Source organism: Hippocampus guttulatus, chromosome 3 (assembly GCF_054856545.1).
Source record: "Hippocampus guttulatus isolate MCC_2025c chromosome 3, RoL_Hgut_1.0, whole genome shotgun sequence".
NCBI classification, from domain to species: Eukaryota; Metazoa; Chordata; class Actinopteri; order Syngnathiformes; family Syngnathidae; genus Hippocampus; species Hippocampus guttulatus.
This window is the reverse complement of record NC_141263.1, coordinates 17,749,829-17,764,962: the sequence shown is the minus strand read 5'-3', so window position 1 is coordinate 17,764,962 and position 15,134 is coordinate 17,749,829. Positions and strand designations below refer to the sequence as shown.

The 15,134-nt window shown below is 40.8% G+C and overlaps 2 protein-coding genes across 3 annotated transcripts; both read left to right on the top strand.

Annotated features, from left to right (window-relative positions):
* Window positions 1-375: 375 nt before the first annotated feature.
* On the top strand, window positions 376-7,260 carry vps26a (VPS26, retromer complex component A). 2 transcript variants are annotated; one of them, XM_086107184.1, is made up of 9 exons: window positions 385-632; window positions 2,149-2,298; window positions 2,676-2,751; window positions 3,418-3,574; window positions 3,682-3,846; window positions 3,935-4,041; window positions 4,222-4,323; window positions 5,560-5,669; window positions 5,745-7,260. In XM_086107184.1, exons 1-9 carry the CDS (start codon window positions 630-632, stop codon window positions 5,859-5,861), a joined length of 987 nt encoding a protein of 328 aa, XP_085963310.1. In that variant the 5' UTR covers window positions 385-629; the 3' UTR covers window positions 5,862-7,260. The 2 variants fall into 2 exon arrangements, with proteins under 2 accessions (XP_085963311.1, XP_085963310.1); XM_086107185.1 differs by lacking the exons at window positions 5,560-5,669; window positions 5,745-7,260 and adding an exon at window positions 5,062-5,551 and having other exon boundaries at window positions 376-632.
* Window positions 7,261-7,769: 509 nt separating this feature from the next.
* On the top strand, window positions 7,770-15,134 carry supv3l1 (SUV3-like helicase). Its single transcript, XM_086107504.1, has 16 exons — window positions 7,770-8,166; window positions 8,805-8,882; window positions 9,130-9,237; window positions 9,326-9,440; window positions 9,566-9,734; window positions 9,816-9,927; window positions 10,153-10,230; window positions 10,836-10,927; window positions 11,134-11,314; window positions 11,431-11,524; window positions 12,361-12,480; window positions 12,561-12,660; window positions 12,767-12,847; window positions 12,951-13,127; window positions 13,481-13,629; window positions 14,315-15,134. The coding sequence occupies exons 1-16, from the start codon at window positions 7,893-7,895 to the stop codon at window positions 14,727-14,729; spliced, it is 2,343 nt and encodes a 780-aa protein (XP_085963630.1). The 5' UTR covers window positions 7,770-7,892; the 3' UTR covers window positions 14,730-15,134.

Genomic DNA, 15,134 nt, shown 5'->3' with positions numbered 1-15,134 from the left:
AGACTAAAAAAGTTACACACACGCGCGCACACGCACACACTCACACACCGCGCACACACGCACACACACGCAAATAGCACTCGTGTCGTGGTAATTTCCTTCTCTGCGGACTGCTTCTCATTTTCCCGCTCATTTTTAAGTGGCGCAGCGCACTAAAGGGTCCGACTAGAATGTTAAATCACGCACTTTAGTTCCACCTTTCACGTCGGCGACTCGGCACGACTGCGTAATCTGCGCTCGGAGGGGGGGACACGGGGGGCCAGAATCGGTGCTACAGGGGCACTGGCCCCCGTTGCCCCCCCCCCCCCCAGAACCGCCACTGTGCCAGAGGACAACATGGTGGTGCTCCCCGGTCTAGAATAATAAATATAAAACAAATATGTGCGTCTGTAAAATATAAAATACAGCGAGCGCTCAGAAGCTGACAGCCTGGCCGGTTCTGTGAGCTGACAGGCCTGGCCGATTCTGGTCAAGGATCACGTGAGCGTCACTGCCCATCTCACAGCCAGCTGACCTGCGTCACGTGACCACCAGTCTCCAGCATGCGACGCCTGGTCCGCGCGCACGCGCACGGGATAGAATTTAGCGAGGCTAAGCTGTTAGCTTCAACTGCCTACTAGACCGCCGAGATGGTGAGTGGGAAAACGACCACTGGGATTTGGGGTTCGCACCATATAAAGTTAAAAATGGGGCGTCTTGTATCGATAAAAGTGCATAGTGGAAAAGTGCTTCCGGTGTGGTTTATTTATTTATTTATTTGCTTTTTCTTTTTTGTTTGAAGCTGACAGGAGCTAGCAGGTTGGTCGAGTTAGCAAAGTACGAGGCCGCCTGTGGTTGATTCTTGCTTTGCAGTAAATCACGACTATTGGTTTACAAGTTAAGGGGGCTTGAATTGTTCACCACGTGTGTTATGTCACATATCGTAATGCTGTCTATAACTTGCGTCAAATGTCACAACGACAGATGGTTCACTGAATTGTAGACGCCGTTTACGCGGTATAAACTTAGATGAAGTGGGTTAATGTTCATCCTAAACCAATCCCTACTGACTTTGTTGGAGCGTTCTTTTTTTGGGGGTGTCATTTTTGTATTTTTCTACACTGCAAACTCATTAATGGATTGTTCTGTTAGCTGTAGGAATAACCACGCCCCCACCAACTCCACCCAGACACTAGATTGTAGACTCCTGACATCCTGGTGACACATTGCATTGTTTTGTGCATTAGGGTTGTTGCTGCTAGTGTGTTGGTATGTGGCAATAATTACGTGGGGTTTCTTTTTTGGTGGTTTGGACAGGATGTTGTAAGTTGATAGGAGAAGTGTAACTGTACACGCCCTGTGAGCTCATATGGTGTTAGCATGCAGAGACCTACTGTGAAATGCTATTCATCAGTTGAAGAGTATTTCATGTCTGTCGTAAGTGCATGTTGACTTTTAATTGTGGTTAAGTAAGTTCTTTTCAAATGTAACATGTATTTAAAGTTAGATGCAGTAGTTAAAATCACTGTAAAGTGAAAATCAACGGGTACTTAATTTGATACAGCACAGAGAAGAGAGTTGTTAACAACCTTGACTAATTTGAATGATTACAAAAATTGGTAAGTACATAAATGAGGGTTAAAACTCGTAAAGCTCTTGCTTTGTTAGCTTTCAAGTTGGACTTAAAAAGAAATAAAGAAACAAATGAAAAAAATCCCAAGTTCTTGAACTTTTGCTTTTTCTGCATGGCATGTGTGCACTTGCAGCCAACAATGAGGCTCTCAAAATTAGCAGGCTATCTGAAAGGAAGATGCGTTTTCAGAGTGTAGACCTAGCTTGCCAGCCAACGGCATTTTGAAATGTCTCCATATAACCTCAAATGAAAACAAAAGTGCTCATTTAAAAAAAAAAAGGAAAGCTGGAATGCTGAAAAACAAATGATTTCTACAATTGAGTACTACACATTTCTCAGTCTACGCGTTTTCAACTACGTAGGTTGTTAGTTACACGTGTGAATATCCTATGGATATGACTGTACATATTTTCTGTTACAAAAATTATATTGTTATCAGCTTGTAAACCTCCAGCTCATATATCCTTGTCCCAACAGCTGAGTCAATTGTTTTGCCATTATTGTGTCACCGCTAACGTTGTGTGCTGCACTTGCAGAGTTTCCTGGGGGGTTTGTTTGGGCCTGTGTGTGAGATTGATGTGCTGCTCAACGATGCTGAGAGCCGCAAGATGGCTGAACTCAAGACAGAAGATGGAAAGATGGAGAAACATTATATGTTCTATGATGGAGAATCTGTGTCCGGCAAGGTAAACTGAACTGTCGCCTGACTTTTGATTATTATTTTATAAATTATCGATCACTATCTATACATCCAGTTACATCCTGAATGACTTACCGGTAATTTATTGTCTTTTAATTCCTTCAAATATTCCTTGCATTATTGTAGTGAATGTAAACTGACTTATTCGAATTTGGCCACTGCCGAATTGCCATCCATGGCAAATGTCATATGTCTTATTTTCTTCATAAGTTAATGACAGTCAATGTATTCGAGACATTAAATTAACTTGTAATCATATGAAGGGTATTTATTTCTGCACTTTTTTGCACACCTAAATGTTGTCATTAACAGTTTTGTCCCGACAAGCATAATTGAATCATATAAAACATGTTTGTCCCGCAGGTGAATCTAAATGTGAAGCAGGGAGGAAAACGACTGGAGCATCAGGGCATCCGCATTGAGTTTGTTGGACAGATCGGTGAGCATGATATAGTAATTTACTTGGTCGCGCCGCTCACGCCTCAAAAAAAAAATGGTAGGGTCTTGTCATATGACCAGAGAATGTAGCCTGTATAAATAGATAAACAAATCTATCGCTTTTGTTTTTCGACCTCCTATTTCTCGATGTTTTACAAAACATCTCAGTCTGTAAATGAAAAGCATTTGATCGCTACTTACTCGAGCTTGACGATATGTCAATGTAAACTATATCGTCAGGACGATAGAAAAGTTTCTATCATGCCCCACTGCCCCATTGTTTCTCATCCTCTTTTAGGTGAATATTTACATTTCTTATGACGCAAACGGCCAATAATAAGACCATCAGAAGTTGCTTGATGTGATGGAGGCAGCTTTCACTTGCTGTGCTTGTTCCGGACAGCCGCCTCCAGGTGGCAGACTGAGCAACATTCCAGAGAAATACAAATCATAGTAGTCATGTACTGTACATGACAAACTTAGGGTGCAAAATTTTAATCGAACTACACGGAACTTGAAATAAGCGCCTTCACATAGCAATTTACGTATCTAAATGAGCATTTTGTGCCTCATCAAAACTAGGCATTGATGGATTTGCAAGTTTCCTGATAATTGAACAGTGGGGACGGTCCCCTGGGCCGAACATGTGCTCCTCTTTTGATTTCAGAGCTGTTCTCGGACAAAAGCAACACCCACGAGTTTGTGGATCTGGTGAAAGAGTTAGCATTGCCGGGAGAGCTCACGCAGAACCGAAGCTACGACTTTGAGTTCATGCAGGTGGAGAAGCCCTATGAGTCGTACACGGGCGCTAACGTCAGACTAAGGTCATGTCATGGCACCATTAAGAGAATTGTTTTTTTCCTCAGCTGTCATATAAAAGTCATCAAACAAAGCGGATGATTAATGGAGCTTTTCCTTTGCGTTCCTGTAGGTATTTTCTCAGGGTGACAATAGTTCGTCGACTGTCAGATCTAGTGAAGGAGTACGAGCTGATTGTCCACCAGCTGGCCACCTATCCGGACGTCAACAACTCTATTAAGATGGAAGTCGGCATCGAAGACTGCCTTCACATCGAGTTTGAATACAATAAATCCAAGTAAGACGAGCGCCACTATAACCACTTTTTATTTTTTTTTATTTTATTTTTTTTTAAATATCTCCATTCGAATGTGTTTTATTACTAGGTACCACTTAAAGGATGTCATTGTCGGGAAGATTTACTTTTTGCTGGTCAGGATTAAGATCCAGCACATGGAGCTGCAGCTCATTAAGAAGGAGATAACAGGCATAGGTGAGCATTCAACGTTCATATTAAAGCAAAGCATTTTTTTTTTTTGCGTGTGCCAGTTTTTTTGTTAATGAAAAGTCGAACAACAAAGTGACATGGAGACCTCCATGTCAATGCTGACATTCTTTCATTTTGCTATCTCCTGTCCAAGTGTGCATAATGTTCTTGTTTACCCTTGTATAGGGCCCAGTACGACCACGGAGACGGATACAGTTGCAAAGTATGAGATCATGGATGGCGCACCGGTTAAAGGAGAATCGATCCCCATCAGACTCTTTCTGGCAGGTAACTTCACTTTTCCCTTTGCTCATTTCTTGATCCACGGGAGATGGAAGGGGGTGAAAAAAAAAAAGCAACATTCAACCCCCAGCCTCCAATATATGCCCAACAGCTGAAAATGTTGTTCAACATGACTTAATATTTTAATTAAAATATAATCTGTTTGTAAACATAATGACAGTTCAGATTGGAGAAGGAATACACGTCTGAGTGACTAGTGAGTATTGATAGAGCATGGGGAAAATTACTAATACTTTCCTTTGGATGATTTTTACACTTTAAAAAATAAGGTACGAAGACTAGATGGCAGAAAATAAAATGTTTTGTCCACAAGATTATTTTCCTAATCATTGTCTTGACACTTAAAGAAAAAGCTGGATGATGGAACATATACTGCAAGAAACAAGCATACAGATTTGCTTTTTAAAATGTTTATTTATTTATTTTAATCTGCGATGAATGGGGTCTGATGAGTTAATGTATTACAGATCCCGCAACCTGCCTTAGACACAGAACCATGTGAGATGAGATATGAGGAGGGTACATGGCTACACAGCATCCACATGAATCTCTGCTTTGCAAAGCAGATTTCTGCCGATTTGATTTCGACCATCTGAGCTGTCCCTATTTAGCCACCCTGAATCAACAGCGCCATCTTTTGGCTGCAATCACTTTTGTCTCCAATACGAGATACCAACGTAGCCTTTGTAGTGAAGGCTATCAAGTGATTTCTCACATTTGCAGGAGTACGAAATGGATAGTGCGGTCTCATTGTCAGCCATGAGGGCACAGCTGTCGATGGCAAAAGAAAGAGGTAAACAGAAATAAAAAAATTGGATGTGACAGTCACCATGTGGAGATGGGCTTTGCGTTGGCTTATCGTTGAGTGGAAAAAACAGAATACTGACCTGAAATATTCCAGCCAACAGAGGCTTTTAATGTTAATATATTTTCACAACTCATAGTTATGTGGAGACATAAGAAAGATGCTCCCTTTCCCAGGTCTTAGAAGTTGTATTTGATTGACAATTGACAGTTAGGTGTGCGTGGTTTCCGCATATTCAGGATTTGACACCATTTTCAAGCTTCGTTTTATATTCTTGCTGATTTTTTCCCCTCCCCCATTCAAACATTCAAATTTGGCTGGGTAGTTATCAACACTCTTTTCTACATTCTCTATATATATTTTTTATATGGGTCTTAACAATGTACACTATGAGCTTTTGCCTTTCATTTGACCAGGGTACGACTTGACAGCCACCATGCGGGACGTCAACAAGAAGTTCTCTGTACGCTACTTCCTGAATCTAGTGTTGGTGGATGAAGAAGATAGAAGATACTTTAAGCAGCAGGTAAATCATCTGCACGCAGCTTTTTCATCTGATCTCAGTTCTCGCTCATAGCAATGCATTTGTCCGCATCCTTAGGAGATTGTTTTGTGGAGGAAAGCCCCAGAGAAGATGAGAAAACGAAACTTCCTCCAACGCTATGAGTCTCCTGATTCCCAAACTCAGCCTGTTGATGCGGAGCAGCCCGAGATGTGAGGCCATGAACTGAAAATACGCACATGCGCGCGCACACACACACACGCACACACACACACAACCGGACTTCACTGCTGAGCAGTCAGACATGTGATAGCTGCCCCAATGTCTGCTTGAACTTGACATGAACACACACTCAATGACATCTCCGTCACCTCAGCGACACACATGAGCTGTCCTTCTGCTAGCATGCAGTACCATCGCACTCTTATTTGGACGCACAAGCACATGTTCTGCCGAATGCCTGGCGACACGCTGACATGACAAGGACAAAGAAGACGGCAACCGCTTACGCCTTCTTTGCTAACAGGATTTCATTCGCTTGCATCATCTGGTGTGGAACCAGCCACTACTACGCAATGCTGTTTTTCCAGTCTGATGGACACACACATACACTGTGCTTTATTACAATTTGTCACCCACCATGGACACTACGGCACTCTTGGTGAGCCATCTTGTAGGGTGACACTGTCACCAGTAAGCATATCTTGTAAAAAGTTGCTCTTACTTTGGAACTGAGAAGCAAATGCCCATCATTGGTTTTTAATCATGTAATTTGTTTCCAGTTTCATCAAGAGTTTTCAGCTTGTAAACCTGAATGTTCTTCCTGATGATGCTACTTTATAGATACAATACATTTCAAGGTTTAAAGGTATTTCACGTGGTTTCACAGTTTTGGGTCGCTGTCAGGAATTACGTCAAGAGTTTTACGGCAGAGTATCCACTGATTCTAAAGTCTCTGAGTAATTTGTTGGACTTTTTTGGTCTGCATCTGCTCTCACCTAGACAAACCTGGCAGTTTTTATTTGCGTGTGCGCCTAATGTTTTCGGTTAATACCATTCAATGTAATCTGCTCACGTCTGTTGTTGCAGTCCTCGAAAAATTCAGCACTGTATTTCACTGTGATACTTTCATTTAAACGGTTGTACGATGTCAGCAAACCCATTTGATGGGGAATTAGCACATAAGCTCCGTGTTGCACAAAGGTGCTAAAATGTCCACTTTATCTGCAACGGTAAACTCGGTTGCCATTTATATACTGTATTGCATAATGATTTAATTGGAATTTTGTGTTTGTCGCATGTGCAAAGTCACGACTCCATGAGTTTCATAAACTTATTTGTCTCTCCACTCACCAGTTGAATATGGCTCTTATTCTCAACTTTTGGGAACCATTTATGTCAGATTTATTTTCTTGCTGCCATACTCCCATTTCTTTCTTTCTAATCAGGTGATATGTTTATCCTTTAAATACCTGCAGAGATAAAGAAAACACTGTCCTCCCCTATTTGCATGGTGTCTTATAACAACAAACCATAAGAACAGTATGTGCGTATGTACAGAATTAATCCCTTAAAAACTGAAATCATAAATAAAGCAAATTTATATTGACAGTTACATGGCGTCATTTATTGTAGGTAAAGAGAAAATTGTTAGTATCAAAAGTATACACTGATTATTTGGATCAATAATCCCTTTGCATGTAATTCGTGAGCTACATACGTTTTAAGAAACATAGGGTGATTGAAATATACAAATTGACAACACAAAAATTCACCCACTTGAAAATAACACGGTGTTTTAAAATTCGTACTTGCTACACAACCAGCTCGGTTGCGTGAAGTCCCGCCTTCTTTTGGAGAGCCGCAATAGTAATCCGATTGGCTGTGCTGAAATATACATAAACTACTTTACGGGATGTGTCCATATATGCCTGTTTATAATCACTACTTATTTGTAATTTGTACAATATACTGCCATTTATTCATATACACACATACAAAATAAATATGGTGTAAACATTAAGTAATTTTTCTCAGAAAATATTTGGGTAAACTTAATTAATTATCTGCTTTTGACACAGGCATATTTGTGGACATCTACGCGTAGACCGGTCCTGTCCCATGATGGTGCATAGTAGGAAGAGAAATGTGTCCTCTAGTCAAGTTTGTGTTGTGTTTTCATTCTTTTAGACCTATGGCGTCAGGTATACATTGTGTTTTTGTACTATAAACTAGAGGGGGAAAACGATGTCAGTAAACCGATGTTTGTTTGTTTTTTCTCGGCTTCGGCGCCATGTTAATAATACTCGAACAGCCCACCTGGCTAGAAGTAGCTGTCATGCGTATTTGGGGTCTGTTTCGTCGCATAGAGAGCACCCGATGTGTGCCCTGGTTAGCAGCAGGAATTCTTCTTCATCATCCAAACCTCCGGACACGTCGCTCTTTGTCCCTCTTACGCTGAAGACTGACCTGTCTGATGAAGGGAGTGTGGGAGCCGAGCTGACTCAGCCTCTGGATAAAAGTCAGTAAACCCAAGCTGAACTCGATTAATGCTGCTCTTGTCGCCCAGGAGTGGGCAAACTTTTGAACTCAAGTTCCACAATTAAGTTTTAAAATGACAATTGATGTAAAATAGTAACAAAGTTTCCTAAAGTAATAATTCATTCTCATGTGTTTATTTTAATTATCAATGCATTAATTCAACTTAAATTACTAATCATTTAATCAAATAAAATGTCTTAATGTAAATTTTTTGTTTAACAAATATTTTTATTTTATTATTTACAATAAATAGACCAATTATTTTCTAAAAGAAGCATGCACGATTTGTTTGTACTATTTTTTAAAAGTAAAATAATTGTGCATGTTTTCATTTATATCACTGATTATTAGTACAGTATTGCAGTTATATCTAGTTTTTATTTATTGTATTATTTACAATGGGCCAATAAACCAATATTTATTAAATGAATAAAGAAAAATATATATTTTAACTAACCATATTTAGGGAAAAATAGGCAACAAAGACTGTGTGACTCCTGTTAATATTAACGCTCGGTGAGCCATACCTAGCTTTGGCATGGGGACTGTATTAGCCGTAGAATGCATTGCCTCAAATATTTAAAAAAGCATTTTTATTCTCTGTGTTCTCCTTTTTAGATGAACTTTTGAAAATTGCGAACCGATTTTACAAGAGGAAAGAGATGCAGAAGCTGGCTGCAGATAACGGACTGGATGGTGAGAATAATAATTAAAAAAAAGACCCCTTTATCGGATTGGACTTCAGCTTTTCTGATGATGCTGGCAAATTTCAAATTGCATCCTCGATTGTTTCCTTGTCTAGTTGCCGCAACAACAACCTCCCCACTTCGGGGACCACCTTTACATGGTGTCGGGCAAATCGGAAATTTCTCCCCCCCCCCGACCACTACTGTTGTTTGTGTGCACGCTTTGCTCTCTGAAATGTGTCTCTGTGTTCATGCAGCACGGCTCTTCCACCAGGCCTTTATCAACTTCAGGAAATATATCCTGGAGGTGACATCACTACCTGCCGATCTGCACATCATTCTCAGCGACATTTGCTGCGGAGCAGGTCTGTCCCAAAATATGTCCATCTAGGAAATGGAAGGAAGGAATGGAAAAAGTTCTACTGGGTTATTTTTTTTTCTTTTGATGTTAAGGTCACATCGATGACATCTACCCATACTTTATGCGACACGCCAAGCAGATCTTTCCCATGCTTGACTGTATGGACGACCTGAGGAAGATCTCTGACCTCAGAGTTCCTGCCAACTGGTAAATATACACCATACACACGGTGAAAAACAAAAACAAAAGTTTCACTATTTTTAATTGTTCTTCTAAATGACCTTTTCCTCTCTTAAAATGTATTTCGCTGTATGTGTGTGTGCGCTCTTTAGGTATCCTGAGGCCCGTGCCATCCAGAGGAAGGTGATCTTCCACGCCGGCCCCACCAACAGCGGCAAAACCTACCACGCCATCCAACGCTACCTGGCTGCAAAGTCAGGGGTCTACTGCGGGCCCCTCAAACTTCTCGCCCATGAAATCTTTGAGAAAAGCAACCAGGCCGTACGTACTGTAACTTCCTCTGTCCCTGACATCCGTGTATTGTATGCCCGCTCTCTATAATTGTTAATGGTCTATTTTCAGGGTGTCCCATGCGACCTGGTGACCGGCGAGGAGAGGACGATTGTGGACACTGAAGGACGAGTGTCTGGACATGTGGCCTGCACCATCGAGATGTGCAGCGTCACAACGCCATGTGAGTGTGTAACCTTTGTGTGCAGTACCACATGACACGCAGTTCTGGATGAACAGTTAATTGAATTGCTGGAGACTGCATCTGGGCTCATTTAAAATAGAATAGAATTGCTGGTCATCAAGAGAACCATTTCCTCTCAAAATGGGATTTGTATTTCCTAAACAAATTTCTCCTGACCACATCGCGTAATCTAAAGTTGTGCTTTTTTATACCAATCTTTTATAGACGAAGTGGCTGTGATCGATGAAATTCAAATGATCAGAGATTCTTCACGGGGCTGGGCTTGGACCAGAGCCCTGCTGGGTTTGTCTCACTCGCACGCACAGATACACGCACGCAGGCACACATGAATAAAAACACACTAGAGAGCATGAATTCACATACACAAAAGCGCACATTGTGAAAACACACCCGGAAAGCACACACAAGCACAAAAAGAAAACATGCATGAAAACCTGACCCAGCTTGTGCATTCTGCATTCATTCACTTAACAAAATCTCAACGGTACTCTCAGACACGTGAGGCACATGTGCACAAAAAAATACCGGCATTAAAAAACATGCACACAAAAAACACACACAAGCACAAAACTTACATTAGTAACCCTGGACTACCCTGTGCATTATTTCAGTGAACAATATGTCAATATTACTCACGCACGCGCACAAAAATACCCTTACATGAAAACACAGCCTTGAACCACCCTCTGCATAATTTAGTTCACAAAATATTAAAGATTACTCACATACGCACGCAAAAGCTCTCATGCGTGAAAACACCCACACACACAATGTTATTATTGTGTTTTTACAATATTCTGTGCTACAGGAATTGATTACCCCAAGCCCCCACATTTAGTTAAAAAGTGATGTGTGTGTGCATGTGCGTGTCTATAACGCGTGCACAGGTCTCTGCGCGGAGGAGATTCATGTGTGTGGGGAACCTGCAGCCATTGACTTTGTCAGAGAACTGATGTACACCACTGGAGAGGAGGTGGAGGTTAGTTACATTATTCTCCATGGTTGACCTGTGGCATGCATTCACTGGACATCTTCAAAAATCTAACAAGAGCCAATAAAAGGTGTATCAAAATTCAGGAAAAAAATAATATATGTCTTTGAACACATCTTTTGCGACCATGTTTTGCATTGTTTTTCTTTGGACAGAGCAGTTCTACCTAATCAAGTATCTCTGACTCTGTCCAGGTCCACACCTACCAGCGTCTAACGCCATTCTCCATCCTGGACAGCGCTGTGGAGTCTCTGGACAATCTAAGAGCAGGGGATTGCATTGTGTGCTTCAGTAAAAATGACATCTACTCCATAAGCAGACAGATTGAAGCCAGAGGGCTGGAATGTGCTGTCATTTATGGAAGTTTACCGCCAGGTAATCACACCTGTGTGAGAGAGAGTTTGCTTTATCCCACAATGCGCAGACAAGAAAATGTTTTTCTTGTAAAGTTAGAACACAGTTTTGCGAAGATTAAGCCCATTTTTTTTCAGGTACCAAACTGTCCCAGGCCAAGAAGTTCAACGACCCCGATGACCCCTGCAAAATTTTGGTGGCAACAGATGCGATTGGGATGGGCCTTAATTTGTAAGTGCTAGTGTATACACACACACACACACTTTTCCCTGTTTTTTTACCTTCTAAAATTGCTTAATGAAGAAAGATTTACTCATTATGGATTTTTTAAATTGTTTATCTCGTCAAATAATTGATTGGCAAATTTATTAAAATAATGTAAACAATTCATTCATTCAACATTCATATTAAGTTATTGGTTAATTATAGCTTAATTATAAACCAAATTTATTTGTCAATTAATATTAGTTATTTTATTATTCAAAAACTGTTTCACACTGAAATTTTTTACACTGTTTTTGCAAATGACTTTTTATTTTGAAAACCAGAGAACCCCCGTGGGCTGATTAGTTATTAGCTATGAGTTTATATTTGACATTTTCCAGCAGAGTCAATGTTTTATGGGGGCAGTAAAATCTGGGGGAATTTGTTTCATTGGTGATTTGTATGGCATTGATGACCTCGTTTTGGATGCTTGTTTTTACAGAAATTGTGATTGATTGATTGATTGTTCAAATTTACTTTATTCCAAATATCTATCAATTCTGTCAATATTTAATTAAAAAAAAGATCATTAACTCATATTACCCTCACCATCCGTGTTTTTGTGGGAAGTGAAGCCTGGTTTTATGGGCGTGGCCCATTGGAAATAAGACCCGGGGCACAGTTGTTGCACTGAATCAGGGAAAGTGCCAAGTGCAATAATGGATGGCCCCTTATGTCAGAATTGGAACTAAAGCTTTACTTAGACGTGTATTCATCTGAAGAATATTCTCTCTGTTCATTTCTCCGCACAACTTAAAAATAAACCGCAGTTCTTAATGGCTCAATTGTTTTCTTCCCTTCAGGAGCATCAAACGCATTATCTTCAACAGTCTCGTGAAGCCTCACGTCAATGAAAAAGGGGAGAAGCAGATGGAGACCATCAGCACGTCACAGGCTCTCCAGATCGCTGGGCGAGCCGGAAGGTCCCTCCTTTATTTATTTATTTTTCTTGTATGCATCTGTCAGATTATACCTACGTTTTCTGCATCACCATCTCCTCCAGGTTCTCCTCCAAGTTCAAAGAGGGAGAGGTTACCACCATGCACAGAGATGATCTTCCAGTGCTTAAGAATATACTTAGTCACACGGTGGAGCCCATAGAGGTGCTCGATGCTTCTGTTGTCGTATGCCGTCGAGAGAGATGATCAGTAGTTTTATTTTAGTCCCCGCAATAAAATGGCCATAAAATGTGTTTGTGTTTCTTCTCAGACTGCGGGTCTTCATCCCACTGCAGAGCAGATTGAGATGTTTGCTTATCATCTACCTGATGCGACTCTCTCTAACCTTATTGTGAGTAAGCCCAATTGGAGTATGTTTTTTTTTTGTTTTTTTTGATGATCAGATTTTTTGGGGGGGGAAATTGTATCTTTTTTTTTTCTTCTTCTTCCCCAAGGACATTTTTGTGAGCCTCTCCCAGGTGGACGGCCTCTATTTTGTCTGTAACATTGACGACTTTAAATTCCTGGCTGACATGATTCAACACATCCCGCTCAACCTGAGGTCACGCTACGTTTTCTGCACGGCTCCCATCAACAAAAAGCAGCCTTTCTTGTGCACGTCTTTCTTAAAGGTTAGTGGGGACGATGGACTTCTGGTTTATGGGAATTTGCCGGTTTGAGGCTTAATACGGAAACGCAATCGCCTCTTAAAACAAAAATCTGTGATGCTGATGAACTCCTGAACCACGATATGTTCACCAAAATATATTCAATAACATGGTTACACACACACACATTCATTTTAATCCCCTAATGAGTTATTGTGAAACATCCATAGCTCTGTCTGAATGCCAATATTTTATTTTTTTGAAGAGAGACAAAAAGAGACAAATATAATTTCAAAACTTGTCATCCAATGTCACACACTTGTTGTATGTGAATCGTGCATTCACTGCTCTGATTCTCCTTCCTGTTTCTCTTCTAGTTCGCCCGTCAATTCAGCCGAGACGAACCCTTGACCTTCGACTGGGTCTGCCGCCATGTCAACTGGCCTCTGGCCCCGCCCAAAAACATCAAAGACCTGGTTCACCTGGAGGCCGTTCACGACGTGTTGGATCTTTACCTCTGGTTAAGGTATTTTAGTGAATGACGGCGTTAAAATTTCAACGAATTATCAGCATCACTGACGTTTAAACTGCTTCAATCTGCTAGAAATCGTAAGTGTACAAGAGCTACCTGGCTGCTGAGTTTTTCTTGTAGATGGAGTAATAAGGGGCAGCATGGCTCAAGTGGTGAAATGGTGGTTTCGATTGTCAGCCCTTGCGACCTGGTGAGGTGTCCTGGAGGAAAATATTGAACCTCATTCTGTCATCAGTATGTGAATGAGGAAATAGTGTTTAAGCGCTTTGAGAAGCGTGTTGGTAGAAAGGCGCAAGAATGTACACATGAAAGCCCATTTACCATTTAAAATATGAACACAAAACCATGTAATGTATTTTATATAAAATCTAAGTAGGGATCGGGACCAAGGTTGACCGCAAATATCGAATTTCTGTTAACAACAACAACAAAAAAACGCTCTATGTGATTTTTCTGTCTTTTTAAAAATATTATCAGTAATAAATTTACCCCAAACTATGATGCCAAAACAGTTAAATAGCTTACAAATTTTTGAAAATCTAATGAAAATCGATTCGCTGAACTACTGGCCACCCATTATGCTAAATTATTTTATTAACATTATGATTATACTGTTACATTACAGTATTTGGCCACATTTCCTTTATCATGCAAACCTTCCGCCTTGCTTCTCGTCTAGTTACCGTTTCATGGACATGTTTCCCGATACGGCCTTCGTCCGAGAAATTCAACGGGAACTGGACACCACCATCCAAGAGGGAGTTCGCAATATCACGCGTCTCATCCGAGCCACAGACCCGGCTATCACTGGCCCGCTCCAGATTCAGAAAAATACCGGACAAACGGACACTACCAACAGCAACTCATCAGGAGGCAGACGGAATCCGAGCACTCCCAGACGCTCGGGACAGGCCCTGGGCAGCTCACTCACTAATCGCTTGGTGCGAGATGGACTCTTGACCACAGAAATGCTGCAACAGTTGCAGAGGGAGTGGTCTAAAGGACAGAGGAAGGAGTCCACCAATCAGAGTTCACTGGATGCTAAAAATTACAGTAATGGCAACCAAGACAATAAGAGGAAAAAGAGGAAATGAACCATCATGTAGGACATAATGTGGTCTGGACTTCGAGATGGACTCTTGACCTCAGACATGCTGCAACAGACACAGGGGGAGTGGTTTAAAGGACAGAGGAAGGAATCTACATCTTGACTTCTTGGATTAAAAAAAAGTTCTCCGCCCTGATAAAAACAGATATGTTAACCCTCTATTGGGTAAGAAACCTGTGAACCTCCACACACTTAATATAATAATTATAATATATAATTAATTATATAATTAGAATAATTAATATAATATAATATAATAATAAAACATCCCTACCCCCCCCCCCCCCTCAACTAGTCAAAGAACAATCGAAAATTATGGAATTATAAGACAATATTTAGAAAAGTCACGAATGGTCTTGTTTTGTACGCAAATAAATGTATAGATTCAGAA